The 22,490-nt window shown below is 36.1% G+C and overlaps 1 protein-coding gene across 3 annotated transcripts in view; it reads right to left on the bottom strand.

Moving 5' to 3' along the window:
* MED12L (mediator complex subunit 12L) overlaps window positions 1-21,770 on the bottom strand; it is a 188,167-nt gene extending 166,397 nt beyond the window's left edge. For all 3 annotated transcript variants that reach the window (XM_087933317.1, XM_087933318.1, XM_087933319.1), the window contains exons 1-4: window positions 21,503-21,770; window positions 6,034-6,138; window positions 5,288-5,479; window positions 3,187-3,346 (exon numbers count right to left, since the gene is read on the bottom strand). In XM_087933317.1, the coding sequence (XP_087789443.1) occupies window positions 3,187-3,346; window positions 5,288-5,479; window positions 6,034-6,138; window positions 21,503-21,601 (556 nt within the window). In that variant the 5' untranslated portion in view covers window positions 21,602-21,770. The remainder of the gene's footprint in view (window positions 1-3,186; window positions 3,347-5,287; window positions 5,480-6,033; window positions 6,139-21,502) is intronic.
* Between the last annotated feature and the right edge of the window lie 720 nt (window positions 21,771-22,490).

Below are 22,490 nucleotides of genomic sequence, written 5' to 3'. Positions count from 1 at the left end.
ACAGCTTTTATTAGCTGAGGATCACACATCTGAGTGAGGGGGATATACTCCTCAAACTAATGGGTAGAGTCAAAACAAAATTCAAATTTTGTTTTATTTGCATAATTTAAATGAAATTAAATATGCTTAAAATATTTGTCTCTGGATATATAGTTATTGATTTTCCCCTTCTATAACATGAAAAGTAGCATTTTGGAATAATCCTTTAGAGTTTCTTGACTACCTGCATCACTTTGGGAGTTATTGTTGGTTATGTCTTAGTGACTAAATTACTTCCAATTTCTACAAGCCAAAAGTTTGTTTTCCATCTTCCAATTTACATATCATTTTTATTTTCCATAAAAATGATATGTAAAAATGATAAGTTTTACATTTCCATTTCTTTAGAGATGCAATAATACATAGTTTCTTTATTCTTTCAAGAGATATTATAGAAATAAAGTAAGAAAATCATTTCAATCTTATGCCAGTAGATATTTCAGAATGGAATCCTCCATCACTATCAAAGATTTGTGAAGTACTGTATTAATGTTACAGACAGAACATGCCAAAGGGAAAAATATTCAAATCAAACTGCCAACATATCACCTTTATAGCAAAATTCTACTTCCAGCTGACCACTGAGTGAGCCTTTCTATTATCATAATCCATGCCTTGAGATGCTCACTGAGATCAACATATTACAGAGTAGATATGAAACAATCCTAGATATAAAATGATGCCTCTGGGCACTCAATAAAATAAATTAGTCTTATTACTTCTACAGATCAGTCAATAAAAGATCTCTGAAATGTAGTGTTACAGCTATTAAAAAACTATAATTCATTTTATTTGCTATATCAATAAACATGCCACAGTACATTGTATGCTGACATTTTAGTTAGTGCTGTATTTGATTTATTTACCTCATCAAAAATATCACTTGAAGCCAAGATTGCCAAACATACTTTGGCCATGTCATGAGAGCTGAGTCACTCAAAAAGTCAACCATGAAGGGAATGATCAGTAGAAATAGGAGTTACAGGGCTGCCCTAGTACCTGCTGGTGTGGACACTATAAAAGATGACACTGAGATAACAATGGTGGATCTGAAGGAGGCGGTATGAGACAAAGGGGCCTGGAGAGAGCTTATCCGTAGAGTGGCCAAGGGTCAGATACAGCTGATTGACTGATAACAATGATGTAAGTAGTCGAAGATTTTCAGCTTTAGTTAATAAAACCTAAGGCACAATTTGACTTCTTTTCAGTTTAGTATGACAGATGTCATAATATTACAGGTAAAAGGAACAACAACCCATGTTTTAAACAACTTGATGTAGTGTAAAGACAGTTTTCTTACTGCATTACACAGCAGCAATGCTATCCATTTCACCAGTTTCACCAGTTCACCAGAAACAGCCCAATTTGAAAGAAAGAAATTACATTACATTACTCTTCTCCAGTTGTTTTAGGAGCTATAGTTCAATACATCTGGAAAGCATGAGGTTGAAAAACTATTTTACATATAACAAGTCATATGTTGCAAAGCAATTAAATTTGCTTAGAGGCATCAATAGATAACTATGAAGACAAAAATCTATAACATAAAAGCAATTGAATAGAATTATTGTGTGAGGCAGGTTTAATTAGGCATCCTGAACTTGTCACATCAGCACTAAAGTAAGGAAAGCTCTAGCCATATGCATGTTTGTTATGAAACTCAACTAAGCATATCTTATTGAGTAAATGCACAAATAATACAGAACAGCTTAATATGCAAGAGTGAATCTACTTTGTGAAAAAAATGAAGGTATAAACATTTTAAACTAACAGCAGCAACCAGAATATTTATTTAAAAGCAACACCAGTGTAATTTTTTAAATATACATCTTTTATTTTAAACTCTGTAAATTACCCTTAAAAAGGAAAATGCTTTGCATAAGAAGTGAAAGATACCATATTTTTCAGAGTATAAGACGTACTTTTTCCCCTAAAAATGTGGGTGGAAATGTCTGTGCCTCTTATACAGTGAATACAGGCCCATTTTTGGCTTCCAGAGGCCTCCATGGGTCCCACTTTTGTCCTCCCTGGCATCAAGGCCAAAAATGGGTGTGTTTTTTGGCTGCAGTACGCTTATGGATGCAGGGGAGGCTGAAAACAGGACATGCAGAGGCTTTGGGATGCCAAAAACAGGCCCATTTTTTGGCCTACAGAATGCTTCTGGACACCAGAGGGCAAAAACAGGACACACAGAGGCAAAAAACTAATGTTTTCTTGTTAATAAATTGTTTCTAAGTGCATCTTATAGACCGATGCATCTTATAGTCTGAAAAATATGGTAATCTGGAATCCACTTTTATTGTGAGGTAAGCTTTCAAGATTAGAAGGGGAAAAGCTAGTGAAAACAAGTCCCCTTAAATGAATCATGATGGCATTTAAACAAATGTGGAAAAATCTGAAAATATCTGGATGCAAATTGACTGCAAATACAGGCAAAAAGGCATAGAAAATTCTATTATCTTTATAAACTTTGCTAGAAAGATATGAGAGATATAATGTAAATTAGCTTTATTTCCTTCCATTTTTACCCTATTTTCTTAATTTATTTGACTTGTTTTTTACTACTTTCCTCCACACCAAATCATGTTTATCCCAAAGGAAATAGCATGATGGGTATGTATTATCTACCAATATCAATAATTTAAATAAAAGGAGTGATCCATTTGGGAAATTGAATATAGAGTGACTAAATTTCTAGTTAGGTGATGGAACTACCATTTTTGAAAACATGGTGTTAATAATGTACATGCTGTAAAAACTGAATATCATTAATAGATACAGCCTATTTGTCTAGAATCTGCTCAATTTTTTTCACTGAGGATAGGAAGAGAACAAATTAATACATTTTCTCTGTAGGTCATTAATTATGCTTCAGCTTTCATTCTGCTCTTTTGCTGTACTAAAAATTTAAATATATTTTCATTGATCAATAATGAGAACCTAAAGAAATGGAGGCTTGATTTTGTCATTTCCTGATACAACAAGCTTGTGGTTCTTGGTTTTTTGAACTGCACTGACACCTACTGTAGTTTATAAAGCATACAGGAAAAAGTGAAGCTTATCAACTTATATCCTCCATACAATAATGCAATTCCACAACAGTGCAAAAATGTGCATTAATAAGATGTTACATTCAGTATTTATTACCAAGATTTGGATCAGCTGCCTGGCGTTTCTTGATTTTAGCTTCAGAGATGGCTGAGTAGTAGGCACAAGTCATTTTTATCAACCATGCTGCTCGCAAGAGTGGCACAGAGTATCTTGCTAAATAAGCAAAAACATCTTCCTTTTTGCTGAGAATTGGGACCTATATTTGAAGACAAAGAAAGAATTTTAAAAGGTGGCTACAGAACTCTAAACCTGTTAGATGACCAACTGTAAAATTTAATTCAACTACGTAGATGTAGTAATAACTGAATGACATGTATAAAAAAAATAGCATCAGGAGTAATTAGAGAAAGCAAAAGTTAGTGTCAAATTAGTCAAACTGTTGCTTTTTGGTATGTCAAAAATAATGTATAGGTTCAAATAATATTGAATTAATCTGGATCAAATGAAATTATGTATTATTCCCATTAAAAGCTGTTTGGTTTTAAATAGCGAGTTAAAATACACTTGCTGGCAAAATCAATATTTTATTTGTTGATCAAAGTATTTCCCCATTTTTTTCAAAGGATATTGAATAGCCATAATAGCTATAATACGCTGCTTTGGAAAAATGTTTGAGGCAAAATATGGTAAACATATATATTCTGTCACATTGGCAGCTCTTACATCTAAATGTAATTAACAGCTCCCATAAATGCCAATCCTTAAAATGTCATGTATCTTAAAAGTGCAAGCCCAAAAACGTTACATCTAAGTCCTGTGAAAAAGAGATGTTCCGCTAGTGCACTTAGTGAACACACTTAGGTGAAATTTAGGCTTGATCTTAACAATATCTAAAATTGGCCAACATTTCTATCCCTCAAGAAATAGATTTTATCAGGTTTCCTGAAATATTGAAAAGTGGCTTCCTTCATTTGTCGTTAGGTCTCCTATTATTTTCAAAATACTGAAAATAATAGGAGTCTAGAAGTTTACACACAATATGGTCACAACTTTAAGGGCTAACTTGCTTATATTGTTTCATACTAAAGTCAGCACTTAAAGTTTAGTGAAAGACAAGATTCTAACATAACTTTTTCACAGGTCGCAACCAGGAGTTTCACGCAGATATAAATTTTTAGCAGTTTTTACTCTTTTTATTGTTTCTGACGACTTGTAGAAGTTTCAATATCTATTTGTGCAATATATCATCATTACTTACAACTCACTGGAAAACAAGGTGTCATTTTGTCCACTGCATTCCAACATAGACAATAAGAGGGCCATAGCAGTTATTGTTGCTATTATGTACAAGCCAATCATAACTCTGAAAATCCAGAAGTCTGCTCTAATACACATATTCTCCATGGCCATTGATTAGCTACCTCTATCTGCTGCTAAAGGTCACTTCTTGCCAGCATTTTTAGCATTAGCTAGAGATAGTATTCATTTGTTATGAGTCATTCTCTCCTGATCCACCTCATAACTCCCTTACTCAGCTTGACCAGTAACTAAACTTAACATTTTAAGCATCTACCCAAACTGACAATACTCAGCACTATCTCAGATGACCAAAAATGATTGGTGGTTGTTTTTCCACTGACAAGGGAAATGGGGGAGAAAAATCCACCAATCCCTTTTCTTAAATCACTTGCAAGGAGTTATTAAGGTATCATTCACTGGCCTCATTACTGCTGCACAATAGCAATAGGAACAAAATTGTTTCATCCACCAAGAAGATCATAAGTAATACATTGCACAAACAGCTGTAGAAACTTGCATGAATCCTCAGAGATCATTTAGGTTGGCATGCTTTTCAGTAGGCTCAGCATCAGGTCAGTCATAAGAAAGAACAGGGGTCTCCAACCTTGGCAACTTTTAAGACCTGTGGACTTCAACTCCTAGAATTCTGAGAGTTGAAGTCCACAAGTCTTAAAGTTGCCAAGGTAGGAGACCCCTGCAATAGAAAATTTAAGAAAGGGAGATGAAAAAAAAGCAATACAGATCATTAGCGGTAAAAACGGAACAGGAACTCTCATAATTTCTTTTGCAGGAAGCTGCCTTCATCTTGTTTATTTTGTTAATATTGCACTTTAGATTCAGATCAGAATCACGTGAAATCCTCCCTCTCTCCCAAATAGCGAAGAAGTCATCCAAGTACCTTTTTTGCTAGGAAAGTCAGAGGTTTATTTCCTGCCAAATCCGCAAACCACGTATGAATTGCACTCTGGGACCGAGCAGTAACTAGCCAGTAATTGTCTTTAGCATTTATTTGCAATTTCTTCTTTCCTATATCTTGGAATGTATTAAGTTTTAATTTCTCTGCTAATATGCTGCTAAAATAAGCACCAATCTGATAAAAGAAGAAAACGAAAACAGAATAAGCATTTTCTAAAACTTAAATATATACAATGCCTTGGATTAAAGAGATCAAGTGTCCTTTAACTAGTACCTTGATAAGATTAGCTTCTAAATTCTTTATTGTAGTAGTCAAAAACTTGATAAGCTAAAATGATCTCCCATTATCATTCAAGTATAGATATTATGGATATAAAAGTTATTGATACTCAACATTAAAATATCCCTTAGGCTATAATAAAAATAAACTTATTATCAAAGCATATTTGCAGTTAAAAAACCTGTCCAGAAAAGGCAAATGTTAAATTTGAAATTTGTGACATTTTCCTTCTTTCAAATATCAATTAAAATCATTTGTAACAGTAGATTCTTGATTGGCATATTGAGAATTTCAGCATTAGGAAATCCACATCTTTGACCCTGCATGCATTCACCTATGTATTCATAATTTTCAAGTTACATAGATTAAAAAGTTTTTAAAAAATGAAGACACACATTACCAAATCAATAAAGAAGGTATTGTAAAACAGCATACAAAAAAACACATACCTTTGATGGGTTAATAACAATATTTCTAGCAGACCCGTGTTCATCTCCTGAGAAAGGTGGCTGATTACTGAAACCTTGTTTTACATTTACAGCAGTTAGCTCATCCTACAAATAAAGTATAATGTTAACGTAGTTTTGCAGCAAGTTCCAAATTTACGTGAGATCAGATTCTCATTAAGGAATTAAAATTTCTATTGTGCTATGAATAAGGTATACATTTTATGCATTCTTTGCAAATGCAAATCTGTTTATGGTTTTTTTGTTATAAACATTTTTATACAATTCTCTTATATTATCTAAAAGTAATTAAAATTTGGCACTTATCAAATTGACCTAAATACTTTAAAAGAAACATGTCTAGACAATCTTACACATTAATGATACAAACACTGGGTTCTTAAACATATAGGTAATTATTTTTTCTATTTCTACTACTTGTTTTATCCTAAAACAATATCCCGGGAAAGCCAGTCTGATGTAGCAGTTAAGGCAACAAGCTAGAAACTTAGTGAACCATGAGATCTTAGTCACACTTTAGACATGAAGCTAGCTGGGTGAACCTGAACCAATGTTTTTGTCTCAGTCCTAGGAAAGAAGCAGTGGCAAACCACTTCCGAAAAAAATCTCGCAAAGAAAAATGCAGGAACTTGTCCAGGCAGTCTTCAAGAATTGAATCTGATTGAATGAATGAGAAAAAAAATAATCAAAGATCTTATCCAGATTGGCCTTTAGGAATGAGACGATTTATGAATAATACAAAAAAACCATGCTGTTATGTTTGAATATTTTGGTTTACTCTGTTACTTGTTTCAGTTAGCATTTTACATTACAGAAAAAAATCATTAGACCTCCTAGGGTGTAATTGGTTGCGGTTGTGATTCAGGTGACCCTGAAAACACAGCTAAACCTCCAAGTGACCTCAATAGCTCTTAGAGAGAGTGCTAACGACCAGATGGCTGCAAAGTAATACGATCTTTCAATTCCCCACCCCACCCCACTTCCATTCTATCAGAACCTATCCTTCCATCCCACCACCATCTGAACTGATGAAACTTCTGGGATGAGAAGTGAAACATTTTCTTCTTCCTCAAGGAAAAAACAGTGCAGTTACCTTTTGAAAAAGAAAAAAAGTACCTTGGAGACAACTATAACCTGTATGACTGAGAATTTTCCACAGAGATTTAGATTTCTAGTTTGAGTTAATCTAGTTAATTTAGTTAAGACTCATGCCAGCCTTAACACAATGCACTATTTTGTTTCATTCTCATAAAATTTAGCAACAAAAACGCTCTGGATTTCAAAAGAGATCAAAATCTTTGCCATTAGTTTTGAAGCTAATTCATTTCAACAGTGAAGATGAACCAGCCTTCTGTTTAAACAATAGCACAGCTGTACGGATGAAACTGTGATCATTGTAACCCAACCGAACTTCTATTTAAAAGATTCAGATGTAATTTTGAAGATTTCCTTAGTAACTATATCTTTCAGTGATAAAAGACCTCTTCCTTGCTTCTACAAATGCTTGTGAAACTTCTAACAGCAATCATGTGCAAATTAATTATAAAGTGAAAACTACATACAATGTTACAGCTTAGCATTTAAAATATTTCTGCCTCTAGCATATCATCTTTCCATTGGAAATTAACTCCTATTTACAAATCAATAAATCACCATCGTATATGTTGCCTAAGTTTCTATCTTGCATATCCTAGCTACTAGGTGGAGAAGTAATGAATCAAACAGCCCATATCAGAAAGTATAATGTTTTTCCCAGTCCAATATATCAGGCCCATTTAAGGGAGAAAAGATAGAGATTAATGCTACATTTCAATGTATTCTCTAAGCTATAAAATATGTATGTTATATAAACAAATGTCATAGTTTTATTGAAAAATAAAAATGAAGTTCAACTATGTACAACACGGGTATCAAACTCACCATGTCACATTGCTGTCATGCAACATATTGTGGTGTTTTTTCCCTTCACGGACCTGGGGTGGGCACCTATACATGATGCATCTGGCCTGCGGGCTGTCAGTTTGACATCCCTGTGTCAAATTTCAAAATGCATATAAGGATTTATTTATTTTTTTGAGCCAGCTGAGGTACTTTTGAACAAAAAGTCTTCAGGCTTGTAATCCCAGCACTTCCCAGAAAAATGGACATCCAGTCTTAATGTTTGCAGCAAAAAAGCACACACTGTTTGCCTATCAAACAGTATCAAACAAACACAGTCCCTGATTCAGAACAATATGAACCTGATGAACAGCTTCAAAGAACGGCAACCACAAAGCATTCAATTGATTTTCACCGTAGATCTTATTTTTATCCAAGAACTGGATGTTGTCTGTTGGGAATAGTAATTTTTACTATCCATAGACACACAGATAAATTTTAGATATCAATCAGGATCAGCAGACAAAAGATGTGGTAACAAAAATGTTCTATCAGAATAGGCATCTCTAACAAAAGTTCTGTCAACTATTTATCATCTACAGGTAGACCTTGACTTATAACTACTCATTTAGTGACCATTTGAAATTTTCATTTAATGACCACCCAAAGTTACAACAGCACTGGAAAATGTGATTTATGACAGTTTTTCACACTGATAATTGCATTATCCCCATAGTTACATGATAAAAATTCAGACAATTGGCAATTGGCATTTATTTATAATGGTTCCAGAATCTCAGGGTCAGACAATCATCTTTTGTGACCTTCTGATAAGCAAAGTCAATGGAGAAGCCAGATGCACTAAACAACTGTATTACTAACTTAACAACTGCAATGATTTACTTAACAACTGGGGCAAAAAGTCTGATAAAATGGCACAAAATTCACTTAACAACTATCTAGCTTAGTGAAAGAAAAGTTGGGTTCATTTGTGTTTGTAAACCCAGGACTACTTGTAATTCCTGCATCCTTGGGCTTGCTTAATGGAACATGATACTCACCGATTTCTATTCTCATCACTTCTTTGATATTTCATGAGAGCCCAGCTTCATTATCCAGAAGTATTGGGATTATAACTCCCAATATTTCCACTCTATATGCCTAAAGGTTTAACAGCAATCTATCTTGTTGATCTTGTTGGATGCTTTAGGGGTTATTAGAATTATTCAGCAATTAAAACCAGCTGTAAAACAGCAGTGATTCAGACATGACATACTGACCTAGTTTATTCCTCACATTAAATCACAATTGGCTGCCCTAAGCTATAAACAAAAATCTACAAATGATAGTAGTTGGACTCAGAGAAGACAACATGACAAAATGAAGCAAAATTTATTTTACCATGATATAGGAACCCATACTTTCCAAGTAGAGAACAATCTCCTCTTTTATACCTCAGTTGCTTTCTTCTGCTTCTTCACTAGAGCTACAAACTAAGATTCATTCACAAGGAAATTATGGTTAAAAAGGACCAAGGTTGAACAAAATGAGTTAACATCTGCTAAGGAAAAAATGTTTCAAAGGTGGTTCCATGTGTTAGGGTAATAAAATCCCTGATTCATTTTCGCTTTTATAAATCTATGTGATTGCTAAAAGTCAACACCACTAATTTTACATAATCAATCAAATCCTCACTCAAATCTGGAGAAATTCATAATCTGCATTTAAACTACGTGTGCAAGACAGCACAATCACATATTCTAATAAATTGTTTCTAGTTTAGGATGCAATCTGTAGGGTTACAATGGTATACAACAATATACAGAATCCGCAAAGCATTTAAGACCATTGTTGCTTGAGATTCCATTAGTAATTTTCAATTGTTGCTTTTTATATTTTTTTAAAAAATCAGCCTTGTAAAAAACGTACAGTGTTTTATCCCAAAATTTACTTTTTCTGAATTGTCTTTATTCCGTTCAATTTATGTCATTTCGGTACAGTCTTGAGAGACAGAATTACACAACAATTTCAGAGAGTAATCACTGTTCAGTGCACAACTGCACAAATGGCCTGAATAGCCTAATCACAACATGTTTTTATACAAAAGAAGAATTTTTTTTCTCTTTCAAGTTTTTACTTGGAAATTATTGGCAGATAATTAAAGCAAACCTGAATTGTAATTCCCTGACATTCTACATATGCCAAACAACAAATGCATGTTTATTTTGAAAAAGCCTTGAGAAAATCTATTGGATTTATTCACTACAAACACTGCTTAGCCTCACATCCAATTCTTTCAAAGAAAAAAAGTTATTTTTTTATAGTTTTGCACATACTCATTTAGTGTACCACATTGTTTGGAGGGGGGGAGCAGAAAAATTAGAATTACTCAAAGGAGACAATGAGTTCCACACATAATTTTGCAACAGCAACCTTTCCACACTTCTTGAATTTTGTATTATCTAAATTATCTTTTCTATTTCAAATAGAAATAGAAATTTCAAATCTCCAAGGGGTTCTTTCAAATCAATGTTCACAAACTAATATTTTCAGGAGATGCTTTGATTGTCAGAAAGATTCCCATATATTGCAATATCATTGCTCTGTGAGGAATCCTGAGCATCACATTATTAAGATTTCTTGGTTTGAATCCCGATGTGGATATCAACAAGTTCAGTAAATTCAATTTATTTTGTTTTGATCAGTAATCAGTAATTATATCAAATCCAAACTCATTCAGTTCTAATAATACCAGAAAATTAAGTATTACATTCAAGAAAGAAAGAGCACGGGACCAGTTATATTGTTTCTAAATGTTTATATAATATTGAAAAATAGAATACTCTAAACCTATGAATTCTAAATTAAAGAACCAATTGCTCATAATGTTAATTTTAAAAACCACAAAGGTGAACCCAAGAATTCTATAGTAGAGGGGAGGGGGGACATATTCTCCCAGCATTAAGCTAGCGGGATAAAGAGATTCTGAAATATACACAAATGTTGCCAGTCTTCTCACAAAATCACAAACTGGAAAAAAGCTATTCTATTGAACTTCTGCTTGATGATATATTCTATATGGACTAGACAGGACTGAGATAAGAGAAATAGTATAGCCCATAATATTTATGCTTTATATTATGACTATTTTACCTGATGATTGTATGGAGCTACATAAAGCCATTTTGTCTAACTAAAACTTGGGATACTTAAAATTGGTAACATCATCAGTGCTATTGACTAAGTGCTATTAACCAGTACTAAGTATGTTACCTAGTTTGTATAATGAAATGTCTACAAGAAAACAGCCAAGCTCAGAGAGCACCAAGGACCTCTCATTTTAACCCTGAGCAACAAATATTCTCCTTTAAAGGTATATCAGCTAGAAAGGTATCAGCCAGAAAATGGCTTTGGTCAGGTTCAATTCAGAGTTGATAGTATATCTATATCTATTGGATGAAAGTCAGAATTATCCACCATTAAATTAATATAGACATTGTGTAAGAATTTTTACATTTGCTGGGATGCATTGATCTGACTTTTTCTTTGTGGCTTATGTCCAAATACTTCCTCAGTATAATTTCATCATATTCATAAATATTCACAGGAACTTTCAGATAACATACTAAAAAGTATACAATAAGGTCTAAAATGGTTTCACTAATCTTAATTATACATAATTACAGAATTACACAATGACTACTATACTCACTTGGAGGGTCAAATACAATGACCCCAAAACAGCTCCCTCCCTCCTGGGCAGTCAGCAGACTAGAATTTATCTAGAAATCTGTTCACACATGTCTATTTAGCCTAAGGCTACAAATCATCAAATGCTTATAAAGATCTATTCATTCCACATCTCTAGAGAGATAAAGCAGGTTGGTAATCTTTATAAGGATGACATTCCTTTCTCACTATGACAGCTCTCCTATTCCCACTTCATGTGACAACTCCAAGATTGCCATTTAGGTAGCAATGTGTTTTTTCCTTTTTGAACAAAACTTTGTTGGTGAAGTTGACCTGATAAAATTGTCCGGGAGTTTGTGAAAGTTTTTGAATCATAAAAGGACAGGCTGGATCCAGCTGTCCTGTCTTTGATAAGTAAAGTTTTGTCCAAGTTGTTCCCCATTAGCTCCAATGTTAAAACTTTGTCCCAAGTTTAAGGACCACCCTAGTAAGTAAAGATCACATTAAGCATATACAATCTTTTCAAGAAACCAAAATCAATTTCAAGCAATACAGCAAATTGAAGAATTGGACCCTTTTACATTATGGCTAAAAAATTCTTCAGGGAAGCTTTTACAATTGCAGTTTATTTCAGTACTATTTTAATGGCATATTTTTATGCAAAAAAAGAAAGAAAAAGAAAAAGTGGGCAAGGTCAGTCTAATGTGCATATATTGAATGAAGAACTGTCCCTATTAAAACTATATTAACTCTTAATGTTTTAATTGTACAGTATTGCACAACTATATATGTAATTTTATTTATTGCTATGTATCAATCTATTGGCTGGAAAGTAGACCAAAACAAATACAAACAACACATCAGTTCAGCATATTAGAAAAGGCCATCGGATAGGTTGTATATACAGTGTATGCTCAAGGAACAAAAGCAATTATTTTAGATATGTTGATTATTAAATGTGTATATATTGGATGGATCCAGACAACCTATTAAGCCATAATGTGCTTTGTTCCATTTTGGATTGTGGAATGCATGAATCTAGACCATTACTTTATTTAATCACACTTTGCTGAATACATGACTATTGGCTAGGCTTAAGCATCACATTAAACTAGAGTCATTGCTTAATAAACCACAATGGCTAAATTTACTTGACAATCTAAGCCAAACCTAACAAATCACATTATATCTTAAATTTGTTTGCGATGAACAAATCAGATTAATTTGGAATTCTGGAAATTTATATTTACATCATCAATATATATAGAAAGTGGATTAAATAGGAGCCAAGGGAATTCAAGCCCATAAAACTGCAGCTGAATTGAAATCTCTACAAAGAGAGATGCTAGGTCAAAGATTATTACTTTAGCATAACAGTTTTTTATAATCAAAACATGAAACATATTTCCATACCAAAGATTGTAAGTTGTATTCTTTAAAACATTCTGAAATGTTAAGTAGATGGTATGAAAATATAATACTCTAAATACATATACCACTAGTGTATGTGTATATGTATACATCAAATTAAAGATACATGTGTGTGTGTAGACACACACACACACACCAAATTAAAGGATAAGAGATTCATTACAATGCAGACCACAGCAGTACAAATATCAATATAAGATATACCCACAGAACAATTCCTAAGTTTTTAAAATGGCAGTAAACAATATACTGATCAGATGACATATCAGATGACATATTACATAGTACACAAAATTATTGTTCTGTAAATTGGTATGTGTTAACTGTGATAACAGTCCATTTTTCTCTACATGAGACAAAGTTATTAAAATCTGAAAAATAAAGTAAAAAAACCTTTTTTTCACATTCCATATGGGTATTTTTAATAATAGAAAGTCTGGGGAGATAAATAAACATATTCAGTAATATAATTCTAAAGTGTTTTGTAAAACTAAAACTATAAAATAGCATCAAGATTTCTCTATAGCCCACACTATTTTCCAGTCTTTTTTAGCCAGTACTAAGACAAAGATGAAATTTTCCTAACCCCAGAAGTAAAAAGTCATAAGAATCCCACAATCAGACTTATGAAGTAGTCCAGACAGAAAGCAGGCCCTGATCAACTATTAAACTTACTTTTTTGTAAGATTACATTAACATAATATTGCAAGTTTGAAAGTACTGTACATCTCTTTCTCTGTCACCTTTACCGTTCAGGAAAATAAAGGGTCCCTTCTGAGACTTTTGCTATCACCACATTCCTTTTTAGCTAAACTGCCTCTTATTCAACCATTTCCCTGGTTGTGGCACCTCCTCTGCATTCCAAAGGTCCACATACCACTAAATCCACACATTAAATTTTTTATACATTTTCTGTGGATCACCAGAAATGGAAATTACTAACAAACGTCATTTTAAAAAGATTTGAAATTTTTACTTTACAAAAAGTTTTAACTAAAAAAGAAATTGTTCCTTCAAAATTATATCCAGTGGATAATGTCAAGAACCCAGGTGGCACAGTGGCTAGAATGCAGCACTGCAGGCTACTTCTGCTGACTACCAGTTGCCAGCAGCTCACTGGCTTAAGGCCTTCCATCCTTCCGAGATCGGTAAAATGAAGACCCAGATTTGTTGGGGGAAATATGCTGATTCTGTAAACTGCTTGGAAAAGACTATAAAGCACTGTAAAGTGGTATATGTCTAAGTACTATTGGCATATGTATTAAAATCTCAGAATACAGAGGTTTGAAGAAACCATAGAGATTATGTTCTTCAACCACACACCCACACACCCACACACCCACACACCCACACACACACACTCCTGCCCGGGTCAGGAAACACTATTGACTGTATCAATAATAGATTCAATTAATACTGATTTCTGGGAGAGGCATGGAACTAAGCACATCTCTGAAAGAGTGAAGACAATGGCTGTAGCAAAGAGTGAAGGCCTGGTGATAAACCAATTCTTCAGAACCACTCTGGATAAGGAAAGGACAAGAAATTAATTACATATGCTCCAGACAGTTGCTCCTTATGAAAAGATTATAGGTCAGCAGTTTGAGTATCAGATTGTGATGACCCGGGGCATGGCACAAAGGCAACACAGTCAAATAAGCAAGGAACATGCCTTTAATACCTCCAACTTTGCCCCTAATGTCCAGGTTACCTCAGCTGAAGAAAAAACTCTCCCAAGAACAGTCTTTAAGTGGAGGAAATTCAGTCAAAAAACAAGGTACTTATAAACTGTAAATAAAAATCCACACAAACCATGTTGCAGTAATTAACTTGACAGGGCAGGAGAAGGAATTGCAGACTTGAAAGCCCAGTAAAACATACACAGTTGGCAAGATGCCAAAAACTCAGACAAGCCTCAATGATACCAGATAATTCACGATTTGCTCCCAACAACTTTGCTATGTGCAGCTTCCCTTTTAAACACTGTTCCCAGCTAATGAAGGGAATCAGGGCCCTTTCCTCCCCTGTAAGCCACACAACTCTTGTTGCTCCCTTCTCCATTCCTCCCTGCGTGGCCTAGGATGAAGAGGGGATGGGCTTGGGTCTTCCTCCGAATTCCCTCTCCCTTGCTCTACCTCCCTAGCTCTGCCCAGCTGGACTGTGTCTTTCCCCAGTTTCTTCCTCAGCCAATGGAGCCACACTCCCACTCCGTGTCAGCTGTTCAGCCTCCCCCTCGGAATCGAATTCTGACAGGGGCATGACACAGATGAAGGGACCAGCCATCATGCTTACAACTGCATCATGGCCCTTAGAGACTCTGTTCATCAATCTCACTTTCTAAACAGTTGCCTATTTAACTATCTTAATAGTATTAGAGATTTTCAAAATGGTGAGTTGAAAAGCTGCCCCATGACTGAGTTTACTTCCATTCATAAACCAAAGAAAAATTAACTATAAGTTTAGAATTTTTAAAGAATTGGAAATAAAGGATAAAAAGTTAAATACATAAGACTTTGATTCAAGAAAGTTATAAATGAATTAAGAATCCAAACGAATTTGGAATATTGAAACTTTTACTATAATTTGAAATAAGTATATAAAATAAACAGTTTTTTGAAAATTGTTTTATCTATCTTAAATGGTAAGAAAGATTTGAGATTTTATGATTTCAGAAACTGGATACAGAGGGAATTAAAAATTCCAAACAAAAAAAGGAAAGGGGATTAAAAGTATAAACTAGCCTCTGGTTTCTGATTAGTATGGTATTTACAAAACAACATTAAAACACTGAAAATATTCCAGGAGATTTTTAAAGAATTAATCCAGAAATTAGTCGCTATGATGTCAGAATGACGTCTGTTTCTATAAACTAGGTCCAAAAATGTTAATGAAGTAATAACAGATATGAAACAATTTTTGCCTGATGTAGAAATATTAGAACCAGAAAAATTAGATAAACAAAAAAAGTGGGTTGTAAGACAAAGAAGGCAGCTTGGAACAGAAGAACAAATGACAAGCCAAGAGAATGATTTGGATAAAGATTTTCTACTGGATATACAAAAGATTTTGGTTGAAATTTTAACATTCAAAGGCCTTCCATCCTTTAATAATAATTAATATTATGTTATAATAAACCAAGAGTATAACCTGGATGATTACTTTTTACTGTACTTACAAAAGAGGTTTGCTAAAGCTCCAAAGAAGCCATTGAGATGGGAAAAATAAAAATCAAAGAAAGGCCAAATCCTATGACACTATATGAATGAATTTAAGGTTAAGATTGTCAGAAGAAAGGTATATACAGTTAGTTTGTTTGACAGAAATCAAAATAAGTTGTGTCTGTTTGAAGCTCTGGTAACCTTTTGTGGACTTTTTGCTGAAACCAGGATCAAAATATTTATGATCTATGGATTTGTAAATAGAAAAGGAGTGGTTTATAGAAAGAAGACATATTTGTAACCTTAAAAGAGTAAAGCGTTATTAAGTTTGTTTATACTTGTGATAAATATATAACTTTATATATTTCTTTTCTTTATCTTACTTTCTTCTTTTGCTTTTTTCTTTCTTTGCACTTTTTATTCTTTCTGTTTGTCCTCTTCTCTGTGAGTTTAGTTTGTACTTACTACTGCAATTAAAGTAATCAATAAAAAGTATAAAAGGAAATGTAGTTTACCATAGCATAATATCAACATCACTGTAAAGATAAATACATTGTATATCCAATTTTTAAATCAGCTTGTGTCTAGAGTTCTTCACTTTTTCCTTTACCTTTGGAATAACTTCTCTAGATCCAATTCTTAACTTATTTCCAACATATTATGTGGAACATATTTTTTTTTCATTTTATCCAAATAGCAATAGCACTTAGACTTATATACCACTTTATACTGCTTTACAGCCCTCTCTAAGCAGTTTACAGAGTCAACATATTGCACCCAACAATTTGGGCCCTCATTTTACCCACCTCAGAAGGATGAAAGGCTGAGTCAACCTTGAGCTTGGTGGGATTTGAACTGCCAAATTGTACAGAGCTGGCTGCACCAGAAGTAGCTTGCAGTACTACACTCTAACCACTGCATCACAGAGACTCATTTTATTGCTCTCTTTCATCGTGTGCTCTCTATAATGAGAGCCAGCTTGGTTTATTGGTTAAGACATCATGCCAGAAAACAGGAAACTATGAGTCCCATATTAGGCATTAAGCCAGCTGGGTGACCTTAAACCAGTTACTATGTCTCAATCCTAGGAAGAAGCAATGGCAAACCACTTATTAAAACCCTGCCAAGGAAATTGCAGGGACTTTCCAGGCAGACATCTTGCCAGATGGAACTTGACAGACTAGAACACTGGGCCGTAAAAATGAAATTCAATGTAGAGAAAAGTAAAGTCCTACACTTAAGCAAGAAAAACCAAATGTACCCATATAGACTGGGTGAAATCAGGCTCAATAGCAGTAACTGTGAGAGGGATCTTGAAGTCTTAGTGGACAACCAGCTAAATATGAGCCAGCAGTGTGCAGCAGCAGCCAAAAAAACTAATGCAATCCTAAACTGCATTAACAGAGGGATACAATCAAGTTCAAGGGAAGTACTAATACCACCTTATAAAGCCTTAGTAAGACCACACCTAGAGTACTGCATCCAGTTTTGGTCACCACATTATAAAAAAGATGTTGAAACTCTAGAAAAAGTATGAAGAACGGTTACAGGAACTGGGCTTGGCTAGTCTATTGAAGAGAAGGACCAGGGGAGACATAATAGCGGTCTTCCAATATTTGAAGGGCTGCCACAGAGAGGGAGGGGTCAAGCTATTTTCTAAAGCGCCTGTAGGCCAGACAAGGAATAATGGATGGAAACTGAACAAGGAGAGATTCAATCTGGAAATAAGGAGAAACTTTCTGACAGTGAGAAAAATCAACAAATGGAACAGCTTGCCCTCAGAAGTTGTGGGACTCAGTTGAGACCTTCAAGAAGAGATTGGACTGCCACTTGTCAGAAATGGTGTAGGTTCCCCCACTTGGACGGGGGTTTGGACTAGATGACCTATAAGGTCTCTTCCAATTCTGATTATTTGTTATCTGTAACAGCAGTCGCCAACCAGTGGGCCAAAATTTTGGTGGGCCACAGAGAAATCTCACACCCAGAGCACCCTCCCCCCAAAGCAATTAATCCAGGCTGTGCAGAAACACAAGGCTGCGCTATCCACATGGCCCGCGGGAATGTTCTGTGCAGGGAGATTTAGATTAGCTAGAAAGCAGGAAATGGTTGGATTTCTTGCTTTCTAGCTAATCTTTAGATCTTCGGCTCTGCTTTTAAGCACAGCCGACCTACCCTTAGGACTGAAGGTTCTATTATTCAGTACAGATTCACAGCAAGCAAATTTTATGTGACATACTGAGCTAGCCAATGGCAGATAGATAGATCTCTGAATGAATCTGTGAGCAACTCAATCTGCCTGCCTGCTTTGCCTGATTTTGGGTAAAAGTTGCTCTTTTTTATAAAAAATTCAATATTTATATAAATATTTATAATATTTACATACAAGCCATGCCCAGCCAGTCACATGACCATCATGCCACAAATTAGGCCATGCCCACAGAACCAGTTAATGGTCCCTGGGATTTAAAATTATGAGTTTGGTGGTCCCCGAGTTCCAAAAGGATTAACCAATCCATTATCCTCCACTTAGAGACAAACAACCTACTCTCCAATAAACAATTTGGTTTCAGGAAAAAAACTATCCTGTAATCTGCAACTCTTACACTGCAAAAACATATGGACTACACAACCCAATCAGGGTAAAGCAATAGTCGCGATCTACATAGACTTCTGTAAAGACTTTGATTCAGTGGTACATGACAAACTACTCCTAAAGCTAAAATCTTATGGTATCTCTGGACACCTGCATAACTGGATAGAAGCATTCCTGTCAAACAAACAACAAATGGTCAAAATTGGGAGTGTCCTATCAAATTCTGTACCTGTCAATAGTGGTGTCCCCCAAGGCAGTGTTCTAGGACCAACTCTCTTCATACTCTACATAAATGACCTCTGTGATCATATTAAGAGCAACTGCGTTCTTTTCGCTGATGATCTAAAGCTGTTCAATACCACAGACAATACTGCTACCCTTCAAAAAGATCTTGACTATGTATCAGAATGGTCAAACAAATGGCAACTTCAAATCTCAACAAATAAATGCTCTGTCTTACATATTGGCAAAAAAAAACAGAAAATAAAATACAAGCTGAATAGTCAAGATCTTGTTGATGATCCAAGCTCTGTAAAGGACCTTGGAATACTCATCTCTAATGATCTAAGTGCTAGAGCCCACTGTAACTACATAGCCAAAAAGACATTAAGAGTTGTTAACCTAACCCTACGTAGCTTTTTCTCTGGTAATATCACACTACTAACTAGAGCATACAAAACATTTGCTAGACCAATACTCGAATACAGCTCATCAGTCTGGAATCCACATTACGTATCTGATATTAGCACAATTGAGAAAGTCCAGAAATATTTCACAAGAAGAGTTCTCCACTCCTCTACTCGTTGTAGAATACCTTATATACCACCAGACTTGAAATTCTAGAACTAGAAAACCTTGAATTACGCCGTCTTCGGTCTGATTTAAGCATGGTATATAAAATCATACATTGCAATGTCCTACCTGTCAATGAATACTTCAGCTTCAACCATAACAACACAAGAGCACACAACAGATACAAACTCAAGGTTAACCGCACCAAGCTTGATTGCAGGAAATACGACTTCAGCAACAGAGTGGTCAATGTCTGGAATACTCTACCCGACTCTGTAGTTTCTTCGCCAAACCCCAAAAACTTTAACCTTAGACTGTCTACTACTGACCTCACCCCTTTCCTAAGAGGTCTGTAGCGGGCGTGCATAAGCGCACCAACGTGCCTACCATCCCTGTCCTATTGTTTCTTCTGTTTTTCTTATATGTACCCATTTCATGTATTCATAACTATGTATATACCTATACCTATTATCTTGTAAGCAATTGACAAATCAAATAAATAAATAAAAAATAATAAAAAGGTTGGCGACCCTTAATCTGTAAGGCACCAAGAGTCAACTCTGATCTGAAGGCACTAAAAAAAAAGTCTTTATATTACCACATATATATACATTTACTGTAACAATTATTTCCAACAGGAATTATAAGACTTTCAAACTACACAAAATAAGAATTGCTCCAATAGCACAAAGTTCTAGTATAGGACCCCTTTCTAAAAAGCAGATTTAAAACAGATTTTACCTGAATTCACCCAACACTACAAAGTGTAAACTATGATTAAGTAACCAACCAAAACATGTTGGAGCATGTTGAACTAACCAAGCCATCAGGCTAAGACATACTTGGGGGTTGCTTCTTATGGTTTAGCATGCATGAAGACTGCCAGTGCAAACTGTTCACTATGTTTAACTGTGGGCCAAAGACAGTCTTTCAATGGGAATGGTCATAGCCAAGCAAGAAACGGTCCGCCAACATTACAGCCAAACTGCTAAGGCCTCCCCCATAAAGGTTGTAATACAGTTAAAGAAACCCTTAATATCAGTTTCTTAGTAACTTGCAACTTTAACCTACAGAGGACAGAAATTAGTGGCAACTGAGTAGCAGGTGAAGGAATCCCTTGATAAATTGTACTGAGCATTATAACAACCTTCCTTCCCCCCCAACCCCCCAGCAATTATCTGTTAATTACACAGTGCCATAACGTCATGGTTACAACCCAGTGCCACTAGCTAGAACAATACATGCCAAGTGCCACTGTTTTGAAAGTCATCTGATTTGGGGTGACTAAGAGAAGCAGCTTCACTCCCATCTGATCAAATGTCAAGTCACTGGTCCATTGGCAACGTCTGCCAGAAAAAGGACCGTTTAAGGAAAGCTCGGGAAGGGGAGAGGAGAGGGAATAGAAGCTGTTTCCACCTGCTGGGAGTGGGATGGCCTCCGTCACCCGGGGTTTAAGACTAGCCCGGGGCTTCATTTAGATGCGCAAAAAGGCAAGTCAGGGTTGCGGAGGAGGGGAAGCGCCCTTTTCTTTTCTAGCTGATGTCTTTCAAAAAGTTTGGGGAGGGAGGGAGGGAGGAAGTGCACCTAGAAGAGACGAAGAGGAGGGGGCGGGTTTCTACTACACAACCCCGGAGTACGTCAGGGCCCGGCGCGCAAGCATATCACCGCCCCCCCTCCCAATCCATAACTCAACGCTACGAAATCTCTCAGGGTCCGCAACAGCCTTGCGAGGAGCTCCGCTCTGAGGCTGGCAGGCGCCTTCTCTCCCCCCCACCCCCCGCAACCCGCCTTAGCCTGCCTTCCCTTCCCTTCCCTTCCCTTCCCTTCCCCCTTTCAGGGGGTCGCCGGTCAAACTTCTCCCCCGGACCAGGTGTGTGCGCGGACGGAGTGATCGAAGCCCCGGGCTTACCTCCTTCTGCTTGGGGTCTTGAGGATAGACGTCGGGCGGCCCCAAACGGGACCGTTTGAGAGGTCTCTGCTCATAGCTGAGGAGCCCGAAGGCGGCCATGATCTCTCATGTTAGCCGGCAAAATGAATGAGAGAGAGAAAGAGAGAGAGAGGAGTTGGAGATGGAGCAGCCTCTGAGCACCAGGGAGCAGCACTTGGCTGGCAGACAGACTCCCCCCCCCCCCCCGGGGTCTGGCTCTTTTCCTACGTGGGAGACATACATAGAAACGTACGCGGGGAGAGCAAAGGGCGGCTAGGATGCGGCAGGATTGCAACCCAACCCGCCCACAGAGGCAAATATCACACACACACCCCACACGCGCAGACAAACATCCCTGGAGAGCTGGGCAAGGGCGAGGGGGATGTCGCGGGGAGAGAAATGACAAGAAGGACCAGACGACTGGGTGAAAAGGGATAGCGAGGCCAGGAAGAAAAGAACCCTCTTCCCTCCCCCTAAACAGAGATGAATCCTTCCTTCCCAATAGTTGTAGGATTTCTTCCTTCTCTTGCCCTAGGCCAAATTTCACAGGAAAAAATAAAAATAAAGGCTTTTTAAAAATAAAATAAAATAAACCAGGGATGTAGTTCCCATGACAGCAGACACCAATGTCGCAGTAGCTCATGAGGTTTCAAAGTCACAAGTTCAAATGTCCTCTGCACAAGATCACATACCTCTGACCTAAAGTAGGTTATCATGCCTAATTACATGCCCAGCATTGCTACGGTGGGATAAGGGAATTCCCTTTTCTCCTATAAATTGGGGGCAAGAGAGTAAAATCAGTCTAATTGATCTTGACTATAACTTGCGTTAACCAAAATATCTCAACCATATCCGTTCCTTAATTAAATGCATTGACTGGCGGAATGTGTTAGCATGTGTTGCTTTTGGACGCGCATGACAAATTAGCATTGCTTTTTTTTCCCCTACACTGGAAGATTGTGGAGAGAAA

The sequence above is a fragment of the Pseudonaja textilis genome, chromosome 4 (assembly GCF_049901715.1).
Source record: "Pseudonaja textilis isolate UNSWEBS1 chromosome 4, rPseTex1.2, whole genome shotgun sequence".
NCBI classification, from domain to species: Eukaryota; Metazoa; Chordata; class Lepidosauria; order Squamata; family Elapidae; genus Pseudonaja; species Pseudonaja textilis.
Note: the sequence above shows the minus strand (reverse complement) of the source record. Positions and strands in the feature narration are given on the sequence as shown.